This window comes from Molothrus ater, chromosome 1, assembly GCF_012460135.2.
Source record: "Molothrus ater isolate BHLD 08-10-18 breed brown headed cowbird chromosome 1, BPBGC_Mater_1.1, whole genome shotgun sequence".
NCBI lineage: Eukaryota > Metazoa > Chordata > Aves > Passeriformes > Icteridae > Molothrus > Molothrus ater.
Window position 1 is genome coordinate 113,955,268 of NC_050478.2, and position 15,465 is coordinate 113,970,732.

Consider the following 15,465-nt stretch of genomic DNA (forward strand, 5'->3'; position numbering starts at 1 on the left):
GGAATATTTTAATCACTGTGTCCTTGCAGAAATGAGAAAATTATTTTCCTTTATTACCTTTTGGAAGAGCAGTGTTTTCAATAGAAATTCTCAACAAGGCAGTGCTTACCAATGTCATTAAATAAAGCTGAATGTTACTTTCTCACAGGCTTCAACCCTCCTGAATTTGTGTTGCTCACTAAAAGGAATATAAAAAGGATCTAATATTTCCTATGCAAGCAATAAATATTGTCTGTCTGACATGTTTATATTAACAATATCAATTTACTTTTTATTATTCAGGTGGCCTCTAGCAATTTTCATTTCAGCACTTCCACTCTTAAGAAAAAAACTTTTTGGGGGTGGAGAAGCTTATTTTGGGGAAAGCTACATGTTACTACATAGTCATTTTATTCCTACACCAATGTTAAATTTTTGCTTAGATTTTTAAAACATTGAATGGATTTTAATTGGTATGTCAGTTCTGTTCCCAGTTTTTGTAGCATTCTGTTAACAAAGTAGAAAAAAATCCTTTTCCTTAGACAAAGGATTTTGATGTCTATTGTGTGGAACAACTGTGAGATCTGCTGTTAGCTTCTGAGAAAGAAAAAGCAAATGGCTTCTAGCTAGTTACAGATTTTACATTTCATTGTTTTAGTTGGCCGGGAAAAGCCTATGGGAACATCTGCAGCACCCAAACAAGAGAAGAACGACTTCAGAGCATCTCAAATCCAACCAGCAAAAGCCCAGGAGCCAGTACCTCAAAGGCCTTCAACTCCCCCACCCTCAAGTAAGTGACGATTCCCAAACCAGCTGTGGTACATGTTTTATGCTTGTCCTCTGTGTGTGTTTGCAGAGAATTAGCTCAGGAAGGACAATAAATGGCTTTTCTAGATTTTTTTCCTAGATTTTCTGAATTGTGAGCACAAACACACTACATAAAGTACATTTCCAGTTACTCTTTTTTCTAAAAGGAGTACTGGAATGCGGCTTATTGATAAGGCAACAATCAGCAGGTTGATTAATTTGTTAAATAACTTCATTTTAAAAAATTAATTAGTTATTTTTTGATTGAATATTTCTGTGGAAATTAAGAGGTTGATATGGTGCAGAACCCTATCTAAAGCTCACTGAAAGAATGGACTGTTTCTCATTTATGCTATCACACTCATGTTTCCCGCTTTATGGCTCACTGGAGGAAAGAGGAAGGTTTTGATGCATTGCATGCTAGATTTATAGCTATGATTTTTCAGATAGGAGTTAGATAAACAATGTTCTGGTCATGCTTCTGGAGTCATGGTCAAGCAGATGTGTTTTTCTAGAATAAAATGCTTCCTCTTTAGCTAAAGACGTTGCATAAATGGTCTAAGACAAGAATTTTTGTAATATTCAGTAACCAAACTAAGGAACTAAACAACTAAACAAAACAGGGTCTTATATATCTCCTAAAGAGTGGAGGTGATAATGTTTGCTTCCTGCATCTCTTATTTCAATGTACCCAAAGACCCTGACAGTCTGAATCGTGTCATATCACCACAAAAAGCAGGTGGGGTAAATGGAGCTGCCAACAGCACATGGAGGCACATTCACATGGTGGAAAAATAGCTGCTACTTTGAAAGAGCTTTAAAGACAAGATTATATTGCAATTTCCAGTATGGGAGACATGCTTACTCAGTTACAGGTGGTCTCAAAGGCATTTATGTAGCAAATAATTCTGGTGGGTTGCTGATTTGGTTTCAAACTTGATGCTCAGATTGTTTCAAGGTGTACATGAAAAGTTTGGCTCTGTGAACAAGACTTAACATCTGGCATCCTTGTTCATAGGGTAAAATGGGAGGCATCAAGCAGGATTTTAATTAAATTCAGTTCAATCAAACTGTTCTGGTTAAATTCAAGCATAGTTGTGAATCACTATAAATACTTAATTCTTTTTGGAAATATTTTTTCCATTTTTAGCTCAAAACACCCAATTTCTAATCTGTCAGGTTTCACATTGTATCATTGTGTCACAAAGCCTTCCTGAAGTGTGGTGGGTTGTCAGCAGATATGCTGTGTCTGAAACCCATGACAACAACACACAAGCCATCAAACCTGTTTTCAAAGAAACTGGATGTTTTTAGGGTTGGATACAAAGGATCCTTTTATAGAAGCAATATCTGCCATGAAATTGGTTGCATAGAGTCTATAGCACTCTGTAAGTAGTTTTTCTGGTATTCATAAATATAGATTCTGCTTACGGAAAATGAATAGAAATACCAATATACTCTGTCTTTCAAATAAAATTATCATTTTTTTAGTAAGATACTTTTCACTCAACATATGTCTTTTGACATGTACAGGTGAGCCTTGAGTTTTAAACTGATATTCATTAAATTGTTATTTTCTATTTTTCACTAACAGTATTTGGAAAAGGGTAATGCTTGAACTGAGTTCACAATCCAGCAGTGGGCTTAGCAGGCAAACTCGGAGCAGATTAACTCTTAGGCTGACCAGACCCTCCTTTTTATGTCTGTGTCTGCTAACTTGTAGGTGAATTTTGATTTCTGTTTTCACAAATAATAATTGATTTAGGATTCATTAAACTGAAAACCATGCTACATCATTTGAGACTTCTCCCATTGCAGCGTGAGTTCAGTGTTCCTCAAGAAACTTCTTTCATTGTACAGAGATGATGTCAGGTCCCAGCTTCCACTTAATAGCTCAGATGTCATTAGCTTCCAAGAGACAAATGCAGTCTGTGACCCTGAGGACACCTCTGTGGTTTGATACTAACAAATTGTAGCTCTGAGAAATGCTCTCTATATCCTCCACGTTCTTTTCCTGTATGTCTGGCATTATCAGTTGCTATTAATTTTTTAAAATATTTTACTTAGAAGTTAAAAATAAAATCTGATCTCATTTCCACCTCAGTTAACATTGGAAATGATGGTACACAAAGGTGTAATAAAAAATACATCCACTTTATTGCCCAAACTTCTGCTCCAGAGATTAGTTTTTCTGATGGCTCATTTTAAAAGTGTCACTCAATCATATGATTTTCTCAGACAAGATAATTTTCCTTTTGTGTTACATTTAGGATAAGTAAGTAAATTTAAAAAAGTTATTTCTGTGAAGTTGTGGAAAGGGTTGTGACTTCAACATTCTTATGCAGGCCTATTAGAATTAATTTTTGTCACAATAGATTTACAGCATGGTGTCATGAAGTGTGTAAAATCCCATGAGTAATGCAAGGCAACCATCAAATCTCTTTTCAGACTGGAATATTTTTAGCCTGTAGCAAATCAATGCTACCGATTTCCATTTGTAAGAAGAGCCAGTAATTTATGAGGCAGAAAGCATTCCAAGCCTGTGAATTGTTTGTGCATTATAATTGCTCCAAGAGGTAGTAGTTTGAGGTTGCAGTAACTGTTTTGGGTAGCAACTGCCCAAGTCTGGAGTTCTTGTCCTAAGCATATGAGGCAGCATGGGGTTCCTTATGTTTCTTGAATAGCTTTGCTTTTTAGGAACATTTTAATCTCTTTGCTGTAAGAAAGTTGTGGTTTTGGATAGCTGGAAGGAACTCCATCTTTCAGAGTTACAGGTGAGAAGTTAGGTAACTACAGTTACAGAAAATCTTATAGTCAAGTTCTCAGAAATATTTATCAGACCAAAGCAATTTGGTATAGTTCTGTTATTTCAGGCACTGAAAGACAAGTGTAATTATGTTATTATTTAGGTAAACTCTAGATGTTTGCCTCTTGCTTTATTTTTGGGGTGTTGATTTTCTTTTTCCTGTCAGAATAACTTGCTCTCAGTCATGATGAAGAATACAATAAAACCAGCCAGCAATGCCTATTCTAAATCACTATGACCATTCCAAAGCATAAATCTACTCTTAGAGGCACTGCTGTAAAAGTCATGATACTACAGTTCTGAATTTCTTAAAAATTGATTAACCAAATATTATAATATTTTCCAGTGCTAAATTTCCTGTGATTCCAGAAGTCAGTCCTTATTTATTGTAGAACTTTGTATAGATCCTAAGTCTTTGGCAATTCCTTGTGCAAATATTTCACATCAGTGAAGATATTAATGCTAGTGGATCATAATTCAGTTTTGGTGCTTTAGTTACCATGTTGATTTAAATATAGGACAATATGATGATCCAACCAACTGTATAATTCCTTTTCAGTAAAACTTCTAAGAAAAAAGGGCTGCTGGTGGTGAGTGATAGTTTTGCATGAGTTCTGTCTGGTTTTGGTTTGATTTTGTTTGGTTGGGTGTTTGTTTTTTTCCTTTGATGTGAGGGTGGTGAAATAAGTGAAGGGGAAAACTCCATCCAGAGAAACCCAGTACAGTATTTTAATTGAGCAAAAAAAAAAGGAAAGGACTCTAATATCATGACATAACTTATGCAATGCAGCAGAAACATCTACAGTGACGCATGGGAATTCTTTAACAAATTCATATTTGTGGCAAATAAAAAATTCTTTTTTGCTGTCACATGGAAAGTGCTCATGTGAACAATTTGGAACCCCTGGAGGACACAGTATATTGGCGATGTGTAGGTTCATCTTTTCAAATGTGGGGCTTATAACTGCCCCTTGTGTCAGACCAGACTATAAATTCCTGGCAGCAAGGATTCCCTCTTTTGGAGAGGGCTTCATGGTCAGTGGTCCCGTTATTGAAAAGCAGTGTTCCAGACATTTGATGTTTGTAATTTCCACTCTGATTAAATTACTCAAAACTAAATTCCTTTCCCCTAACAGAGTCTGGTTTTTCCATATCTCCTATGCAGAGGTGTCATTTGATGTCTCTGCATGTATGTGTGTATCTCTTAAGGGTAAATGGAAGATCACTAGGTGTTGTTCTAGTGAAGCCTATATTTTATAAAATTATATTTGCTTAGCCATTAGAGCTGTGAAATTTATTCATAAAGTGCTACTATGCTGCTATTGTCTCATTCATGCAGAGAATGCCTTAATTCAAATGATGGCACTGCATAAATATGGTTAAGCAAGGCTATATTGAGGTATTTTTTTTACAGTATTTAGTTGATATTTAATTTGAAGAAAGTTAATTTCCTGATTTTTTTTTTTAAATTTGAAGTGAAAATTTTCTGTATTGTCGGACATGTGACTCTGCTAATGGTGTCCCAACACAAAGCATTAGAGGAGAAATTCTCCTTGTTTCTAAATGTCAGACTAAGAAACTAGAAATACCAATTTAATGGTCACACTTCTGCACCATAGCATCCTTACTCTGCTCCAGAATATGTACAAAGAATATGATGATGGCATATGTGAGAGATAACTTGTTCTTTTCCACCTGATTCTTGTAGCTCAACTAATCAGTACATTTTGGTTTAGACAAGAAACATAAATCAATCTTCTCAGACTATCTCACTTGCCGTGAAAAAAATACAATCCCCCCGCTGTTATGGCCTCCTTATGTGCTGAAGTTACAACAGCAACTGGCAGTTTCATGTCAATTTTCATCTCCCACTAACGTTCTGTATTTCACAGAGGAAATGAAAAATCCCCAAGGTGGTGAGAGTCCCCTTCCTTCGGATGATGAATGGAAAGTGTCAATACTGACAGGAAATGCAGGAACTGAAGCAAGTGTTGCTCTTTGGATATATGGAGACAGAGGATTAACTGGACCCATAACTCTTGGCAAGGACAACAGGAAGCAGCTGTTTTTTCCCAGGCAGGAAGATGAATTTCAGGTAGCTAATGAAGGCTAAGAACATTATTTAATAGGTACCTTTCCAAGGATTATCCTGTCATAGAAAACAAAAATTGTTTTGCTCCTATATTTACTCCATAAAATAAATCTGTATCTAATCTCCATGAATTCTGTGTTAAATCAGCTTGTTACATATAGTAAGCAACAGAAGAAATAATCTTTCTTTTAAACCCCCTCCCACATATAGAAGATCAAATGGGACAACTGCAGAAGTAAATTGATTTCTTTAAGGCAATTGATTTGAAACCAGCTTTAAAAACTATTCATTTTGAAACAAACCATGCCTGATATAAGACTTGCATATTGTTTAGGGATCTTTAGTAATTAAATTTTCAGGCATACAGTTTTCAAAGCATACTATAAAATGTATGCTGTGGAACTTGTTCAATTAAAGAAGAAAACCCATTTTAGAGCTGCCATGCTATAAGTGATTAAAATGCCAGAAAAGTTGACCCGTGGAATAACTAAAAGTCCAATGAAATCTGTATGTTACCATGCTGTGAAAACACAGGGTTTCTGCTTTCATTTAAGGATAACCCCATCTCTATTTTAATAAGGAAATTATAGGCTGAGAGGAAATTACCAAAGGAGCTAAAATTTCTCTTTTGCTTAAATCTCTGTCTGAGATGCATGTAACATTGCTGTTTTCAGCAGCTAAAGCAGAAGTTACATATTTAGTGATTTTTTTCTGGACTCATCAACTCTTCTAATACAATCTTCATACAATCCAAGATTGTTGTCCAATTGTCAATGATATTAATAATAATAATTCTCTCTATGAATAGGGCATAGGCAGGGAGACAACATACCATAATGTTCATTTCCTAAGCATATAGGCTATAGATTATGATCCACAGGGAATCCTGTTCTCCTAATTAGTAAATAATTTATAAGCAATGTTGGATAATGGCATGTTTGCAAAGTTAATCCATATGTTCAAAAGAGATGGACCAATTTTTCTTCTTTAAAATGGATGTGGCCCATTATGGCTGTGTACTGCAGATATTGATCTTGTGAGAGAGGAGGATCTTTCTTTCAGCACCTGGGGCTACTCCTAGGGTTTTTTTCATCACATTGACACTATAGCTTTCAGGCATGAAACAGCAAATGTCACTGAAGTGCTTTTCACTCTTCAGTCTGCAGTGGATAAATCCACAAAGAAAAAGCCTATGAGTAAGAGCTCTTTCTTCTCTTTTTCCCCTTAAAATTTATCCTGTACTTGTTTAACAGAACAGGTCTTGAAATGAAGATAGGAGTGTAAGACATAAAAAAAGTTACATCTTCTTCTTACCACGTCTGTCTTTGAACTTTTATGTTTTTACTGATATATTCTAGAACAGATGATACCAAATTTTATTCTTAAAGTAATCAACTTAATCATAGCTCTTGCCAGGAGTTCTAGGAAGAAAGCAGCTTCTGAAAGGCTAAAATAATCCAGCAATTAGGAATCAGTTTAAAGTTCTTTAACTTTACATTTATCAGCAACATGTGCACCTGTAAAAAGTTTGAGTAGAACTAACCTAAAACTGAAAACCATTCAATATGTGGCCTTCTCTTTCTTATTTTACCTTATCCATGTGAATTTTCATTGCCTGCTTACTCATTCCTAAGACAGTGCATGAGAAAAATCAAGACTACCGGAGTTTTACTTTGGTAGACCTATACTTGTTTTAGGAAGACCTATACTTGTTTTAAGAAGAAAACACTCTTGCATTCTGACTTAGTCTTCTACATTTTGTTTTGGGTTGTGTTGATACATGAAATTATGTGCAACCTTTTTTCTTTATTAACTGAAAGTCTGAAGAGGGGTTTATTAGAATAAACAAATGACATGACAGCCTTGTATATGCAGTGAGCACCAGCTCTGTGAATGAGAAGACCATACCCACATTATTTGAGAAGTAGCTTAGTTTGTTTGTGAAATGGGGGAAAGACAATGCATGTGGGTTTTTTTTTTTGCATTCAAGCTGAATATATGCCCATAATTTTTACTGCTGCTTTAATCCCAAAGTCTCCAGGTTACTCTAATAAGACTACTTTTAGAGGGGAATATTATGCAGCATAAACAAGGATATGACTTGGCAGAGCAAAGCAAAGCAATTTTCTTAAGCCAATGGAAAATAAGGAAACTATATTGTCACATCAGTGTTTCAATACTGGTGTTCACTTTTAGTTGGTTAATGGAAGTCAGGTTGATGTAACAACTATACCAACACAAATAACACGTGTGAAACCCACAGATTCTGTCTCAAACAACCATTTGGAAATTTCAATGTTCAGGAAATCCAGAGTAGCAGTTTTTTTATTTTAGAAATCTTTGACTAAAGCATGACAATGCTGTGACTATAGCATAAAATTTTCTTACATAAAAGCACAAAGAGCCAAAAGCTGATACAGGAGAAGAGGTAATACTGACCACTAAAATGAGAAGAGTGCTTTTTGTTAATGAAAGTATAGAATGAGTGGATAATATAGTGTTTTTAAGAGAATGAAGACAATTTTTGTCCAATGTAAATGGCTTTTTGGATGTAAATTGTGGAAAGAAATAGGCTGTTACCAATCTTTTATGAATAGAATTATTATTTGAGAAATAGCATAATAACACACTCTTCCATTCCTAAAGGTACATTATAAATTATCTAAAATTATTAATGCTTGCTTTCAATAGTGATTAAACTTCAAATGAACCCTAGATAAGTGGAGGTTCATTTAAAGTTTTGAACATAGGGTTGCATAGAATAGTTTTTGTAAGTAAGAACACACTTAATGCTTGAAAGGGAAAATGAATGCAAATCATAGTTAGAAAGCAAATATAGCATCAGTGACTTCTGAAGTTTTGCAGAAGTTCTGCCAACCCTTGGGAGTTATTCTTTGAGGTCTCCAAAATTTTGTATTCTTCATGTTGACATATTAGGGTTTATGGTCATCTGTGCAGAATTATGAAAGTTTTGTGACTTGTAGTCAGAGGATGTAATTTTGTTTATAGGATGTAATTCTGTATTGCTCATTTCTCTCATGAAAAACCCTCACCAACATTTTTTTACTCTTGAAACTTTGAAGAGTTCAAATAGCTTTCAAATCATTCTCCTGTCAAGCATTGTGATTCCATTAGGCTGTGATCTGGTCAAACTGGGGCTCAGACAGTAATCTGCTTAGTCAAAATAGAAGAAATGTGTTTTCTGAATCCTATAACCTCAAACCTGCCAATCAAATATTATGCATTGTTCCTGAGCACTCAGATACTACGATAGTTCAGATAAATCTAGAATCAATTGCAAAGATAAAGATGTAATTCTATGTTGTTCTATACTGTACTGTTCTGACTTTATTCAGGTTAAAATAAACAGCATTGGCAATATCTACAAGATAAGAATTGAACTTGATGGATTACCAGATGAACAACCCGAGTGGAACTTACAGAGGGTGAGACTTTTATGGTGATTTTGTTCCCATTTTATTAAATTTATGTGAAATAAAGGCCCATCTTTTCATAAAGACATAGGTTTATGAAACAATAAATGCTGATTGGGATAAGTTGTTACTGAATTGTGTTCTTAGATTGCTGTAGAGATGACAAAAACACTGATACAGTTCACCTCCTAAGGGATAGAAATATGTAGGATTATTTTGCAATTATTCCTAATTCCTGCAGACAGCAATTTTATTGTATTGATGTATTTGACCAAATTTTGCTTAATGAAAATTTGCCATACTCTTTAGTGTTTCTATACTCTTCAGTGTGTTAGGGAGATTCTAGCTTTAGATTCCAGCCCTGAAAATTTGAAAATGATGGAGCATCAATCATTCCACGACAACAACTTGCCAGGAATGAATAAAGTTTGCTGGAAGGTAAACAAAGTAAGTTATAACAGGCCCCACCATTTCTCATAATTATGAATATTTTCAGGGGAAAAAAGCTGCTGGTTTTTTTTTTTAATTTGGTGAGAAAATTCTTCTTTATTTTGTTTTAATTCTATATTTCTCTTGATATTTAGGGATGTTCACCAGACAAAATTTGTTCTAAATACTTCCTAAGGCTGACACCCATGTAAAACGTATTTTAGAACTAGGATAAGAATTTTTTGTCTGTTTCTTGTGTTGAATTTGTAAAGGAAACAAGTTTATTCAAATGAAAAAGAATAATCTTAAAAGCTTGATTTAGACAATCAGAATTAGGCAATAATAGCAGATTTTTACATTAACCCAAAGGTCTTAACTGCGAATGTATAAAACAGGATGTGAACATAAATATTACACTTTCCCGCCTGCTGGTTACTAAATATTTCTTTAATATTTCGTTCCAAATTTCATAAGGTAAGCCAGGGATTTCAAAAACTTCATTTCAGATCAAGAAATAAATCGTGTTGAAAGCTGTGTTTTTCTGAAAAATGAGTTAACATATGCAATTGTTATGAATCAGCAGGAGGGCACTGCCAGTAAATATTAGAGATTTGGAATCAGTGCTGCCAAAGTATTTCACGTTAGAATAAATACATGCTTTGGTGTTGAAAGCAGTGTTCATTTTACTTTAAATAATATTTTATTGGAAAAATGAGATAAAAACATGTATTGCTCTGATCTCCTAAGTGTTAGAATTTGGATGGAGTACTTGTTTTCATAATTTTGTTTGCAAGGCTTATGCATATTATATGCACACTCAGAAACACAACTGCAGAAAGATAATTTTTGATTTCCTTTTGCTAGTCAAGACCTCTGGAAAACCCCTGTAGTAAGTACTGTAATTCAAGACCAAGAAAACTACTTTCATAAAAGATTATAAAGAGTGCTGTAATTATAGGAAACAAGTAAGGCAGCTATCTTACTGTACAGCAGCAAATAACTCTAGAAATTTGAATTCTAACCATCTTAAGAATAAACAGATGGTGATGGTACCCAGGTTATTTTTTGTTTTGCTGTAGAAGAGCCAAAGATAATACAAATGGATTTAATATTCCAATGTATCCTCTACTTGTCAAAGTTCAGAAGGATTCAGCTGATGAATTTCATCCAGTTTTCATTCTAAAATAAAAAACCTGTGTCCATCGTTCCACATCTTCCAAAAGCTCAGTGTCATGTAACAGCAGCTACCAGAAGGTTTTCAGTCTTGAGTTCTCCAGGCAGTGTTACATAGAGGTGGTTTACTCACTGAAACCAGACCTGGGGACACTGCAAATGGTAAACACACAAATTACAACTACAGATTTATTTGTTGCATTCTAGTGGCCAAAACAAAAATATTTTCACACTGAAATTTTGTATGCCATATTTACTGATTGTGTTACTTTTTTTCTGAGATAGAAAAAAACCATATATATACAAAATTATGTTTTGCTGTTGAGAAACAAAGCACTGGAACTATGTTATATTTGGAATTGCTTCTCCTCCAGGTGATACTGCAACATCTAAGGAGCAAGAAAACACTGAATTTTCCAGCAAACATATGGCTATCAAAGAATCGTGATGATAGAGAACTTCTGTGTGAACTTCCAGTAGTGGAAGCTGGAAAACCTATCTATCCAAGTATGTGTGTATACAGTTATTTATATATTGGCTACCTCTTTTTCAGTGTTAATGCCAACCAAATTGTGGTCCTAGCAATCTTAAAAGCAAATAGTCTGACTGATTTCTGGAGAGTATTGTCCAGAAAACTAATTGCAGATCAGACCTACTGTCATTGTTAGCATTAAGCTAAAATTAGTTATGATTACATATAACTTGAATTTTCTTCCTTTGGTTATTTCTGGAAGCTGTTTCATACCGTGTTTATGTCCACACTGGTGACTTGGAGCAAGCTGGTACAGACTGTGCAGTTTATTTGTGTATCTATGGAAAAAGAGGAGATTCTGGTCTAAGACTTCTGCATAAAACTGGTGCACCAGTACCATTTCAGAGAGGAATGGTAAGTCTGAAAAAAAAATTTGCCTAGCCTTGTGAATATAGTTAAGTAATTGTAAACAGGCTATACAGGTTCCTAATAATAGTAATAAAGCAAACCACATAAGTTTAGCTAAATAACTTTTAAGAACTAAGGAAAATATTTTTCTACTGACCCAGGATTTAAGAGGATGAGTGAAAACATAGTCAGGAAAAGGGAAAGAAAAATTGTTTGAGGGCTTCACCCTGAGATGGTGAGATGAACTGCCTATGAATTTAAAACATATCCTTTCAAAGTATGATGAGTTACAGATGGCTCCAAAAGAGTGTACAGAAATTGTTCCATTATTTCAGATCTTAGTAGGTCTGTTTGTTATGTATTTTAATGTATAATAGTAAAGCATTGTGATTAGTACAGGACAAACTTAAAGTAATTTTTCTTTCACTTTATTACCTCCTAGCTCGTTCAAAGGTAAAATATACATCATCCTGATTTTCTGCAGTATGGTAAAATTTCAGGAACTACTGAATTTAATGTTAACTCTGCCACTAGCCTTCTTGTGACCTTCTATTGAGACTGTTTCTTCCTTTGTGGTCTATTGAGGATTAACACTTGTATGTACAACCAGCGGTACCAAGCTTTTAGTGGAACACTTAATTACCAAATGAAAAGCAGTACCTAAAGTGCTAAAAATAGCCATAACCCACTGGAAAACTTTAAATGTATCTATACTATTTTAAAATAGATATTTTATGCGTTAGTAATGTATGAGAGATAAAGTTTTATTCAAATTAAAATGCAGAATTTAAGTGGAATTTTCTGGGGGCCATTATTCAAGCCAGATTGATAGTCAGTTCAGCCTATTATTTACACAGGGGCTGAGGGGACTGGTTCAAAGGGCACTTTGTTATGGAAATGGGTGAATAAGACAGTGGATTGTTTGGAGCAGCAGAGAAGGGACTGGGATGTATCATTTTTGGCAGAGATAGTAGAATGCTGACTTGAACAACTTGATTTCATCCCTGCCACAGACATTCTGCATTATATTGGGTAAATTGCTTAAAATAAAACTTTCCTGAGTGACCACATTTTTCATGCTTATGTATTGCTGCATAACCAGTTTAATTTCTCTGAACAACCATAGCTGTAACTGAGTTCAAATAGAATTCTGCTCTGCACACCTAGTAAGCTCTTTGAAATGCTAAATATTTCAGTAAATTAACCCCTCTGTTTCTCAGTTGAGCACCCACACTGCTCTGCATCTTTGACAGCTTTTGGCAGCAAACTCTGGGCTTTAACTAGGTAGGTAAATTGAAATATTATGCAGATGGCCTTTTAAAAAAGAGATCAAGCAGTTGCAGAAAACCAGGGTGCTATGGGAGAAGTGCAAAGGTGAAGTCACTGGGGAAATCAGTTTCTATTTCACTGAGCTCTTTGGGTGGTTGCAGTAAATAATGCATAGAGACATAAAGATAATGAAGACAAAAGGAGATACTGAAAAATCTGTCACCCTCCTGAGCACACTTTGAGGCAGGAATCTTTCAGAGAGACTAGCTTGTGATCATATATTATCTATACACAAGGGATAAGTAATCTTGCACAGGCAGTCTCAATTCTGCCATTTGCTGAGGACTGAGAACTTTACAGATATCAATTTTCCAGTGTATTTCTTTCCTTTATTTCCTTTGTACTGAGAAGAATGATCTGGACCATTATATTTAGAGACAGAAAGCTGTGTGCTTTTTCCTGGGACAGAAAATTATCAACCTGAACCTGATCAGCTTCATGTTTCTAGGAAAACAATCCTTTCCAACTATAAGCACAAGCCTAGATGAATAACAAGGGGAAAATAGCATGTCAGATTTCAGTTTCTTTCAGTAGAATAAAATGTAAGTAGAGGAGGTGAAACCAAAAAGAGAAAATTATGAGGTCTGATTTAATATCAACAAAGGAAACAACAGCTTTAAGTGTTTCTTACCTAGAGAAGAGTAATGTAAATGCCAAGGCATTGAAACAATACTAAAGGATTGTGTGCAGCATTTTGGATGATGGCTGTAAAAGCCCAATATTTTGGGGGATTGTTACTGCATCCTGGTTTGGCTGTGCTTTCCTATTTACTGTGACACTTCATCGAAAGGCATTTAACTCTTCAGATCCAAGAAGAGTTACGGTCCAGCTGTCATTAAAACCAGCTGAAATCTTTGTACCTTGTGGGAATTGATCTGGCTTTTAACACACTTCAGGTTTTGGACTGCCTTATTGGTGGCAAATTGCTGAGTGCTGTGTCCTCTGTCTCCCAGGTCAGTGATTTTGCAGTGGAAGCTGTATCCCTCGGGAAGCTGCAGAAGGTGCTGTTGCGCTGTGAGGCCAGTACCCAGTCCCAGCACTGGTACTGTGATAAAGTCATTGTCAGAGAAGCTGAGAGCAACTCAGAATATGTTTTCAATTGTGAAAGGTAGTTTTTACAGCAAAATTTTTAAATATTCTTCAATATGGATCACTACAAGTATTGCGTCAATTGATGTACTAAATGTGAGTTCTTCAGGCAAAGACATTTTTTGATTATTTCACAGTTTCATAAAATCCACAAAATGTGTTATTCCGGAACAGATTGCTTGAATTAATGTTCTGTATGATCTGTAGCAAAGGTTAAACACTTATATTGAGTCTGTGTTACTGGAATTAAAAGTACAGCCTTATCTTACAGGATCAGTGTTGTAAGCGTGACTTTTCCTTTCAGGAAGGAAAGATAAAGCACCTGAAATATTCTAAATTAAGTGTATTTTTAAATGGGAAAGAAACAAGGTTTTCCCTCCAAGACTAGCATTCACTCTCTTTACAGCATGGCCAGTGAGACAAATATGATGCCTGGAATTATTCTGTAGATGTTCCATTTAAGTTATTAAATGAGCATCTTAAAAGTCAATTGATAAATACTTCATTTTGCATTTTTAGAAAAATATGGTAATCCCACTTTTGGAGTTTCCAGTTTACAGTTTCTCTCATGGGAATATGCATGACTCGAGTGAAATAAAGAAAGTGAAGAGGAACAATATGCCTATGTGACAAGGCACCGGAATAAATAACATTTAATTAATAATATTTAATAAATACATGTTGCCTAGTTATTTTGTCTGGATTTTAATGACTAGGTTACATAACCTTGAACAGTTTCTTGCAATTCTTGGTGTCACATCCTCAAAAACAGGAATAAAGGTGTTTTCTCACCTTGATTAACTCTCTAAACTGAGATTTTTCTTCAACTGGCAAGATGCTTATAAATAGTAGTATAAGACTGAGGATTTCTCTGAGCAGATTTGGATGCAGACCAGCTGTTGTTGCTAGCTGGAGTTGCTACCTTTCAAAAAAAATGTAGGTGAAATTTTCTTTGTGTCATAGCTATTTCTAGTGAGCAATATGGCTTAGGAATGATAAATGGCAGGGCACTTTGCTGTGTTAATTCTGTGATAAGTAACACCAGATGTTTATTATTCTGTGATAGAGAGTGTTAAAAAGGAACAAGTGTTTCTTTTTTAATGTCGAACTTCTCTAGAAGGAAACCCTTCCACTGAAAAGGGATTAAAATAAGTTAGTGGTAGGGATCAGGTGTAACTTCCATGTTTGCCAAAATGTACTTGTGCTCTATTCAAGGAGGGAGAAGGTTTTTGCTCTTCAGAAATCTAATTCAGTAATCTTCAGCCTCACATTTGTTTTATTTTACAGAGCTATTTTCTGATCCAGGACATGAAAAAAGTTCTGTCTTTATTCTCATTTAACCAAAGGAACATAAGCATTTTATCTGTCTTAAAACCTGGTATTAGTTTCTGAACATCTAACACCTTCTGCTCGATTTCAATTATACAGTATTACTAGTTACCTGATA

The 15,465-nt window shown here is 35.0% G+C and overlaps 1 protein-coding gene across 1 annotated transcript in view; it reads left to right on the top strand.

Annotated features, from left to right (window-relative positions):
• LOC118701877 (lipoxygenase homology domain-containing protein 1) overlaps window positions 1-15,465 on the top strand; it is a 131,887-nt gene that overhangs the window by 2,409 nt on the left and 114,013 nt on the right. Inside the window, exons 3-8 of the mRNA XM_036406828.2 lie at window positions 638-769; window positions 5,485-5,687; window positions 9,041-9,130; window positions 11,095-11,227; window positions 11,455-11,606; window positions 13,883-14,037. Coding sequence (XP_036262721.1) covers window positions 638-769; window positions 5,485-5,687; window positions 9,041-9,130; window positions 11,095-11,227; window positions 11,455-11,606; window positions 13,883-14,037 — 865 coding nt within the window. The remainder of the gene's footprint in view (window positions 1-637; window positions 770-5,484; window positions 5,688-9,040; window positions 9,131-11,094; window positions 11,228-11,454; window positions 11,607-13,882; window positions 14,038-15,465) is intronic.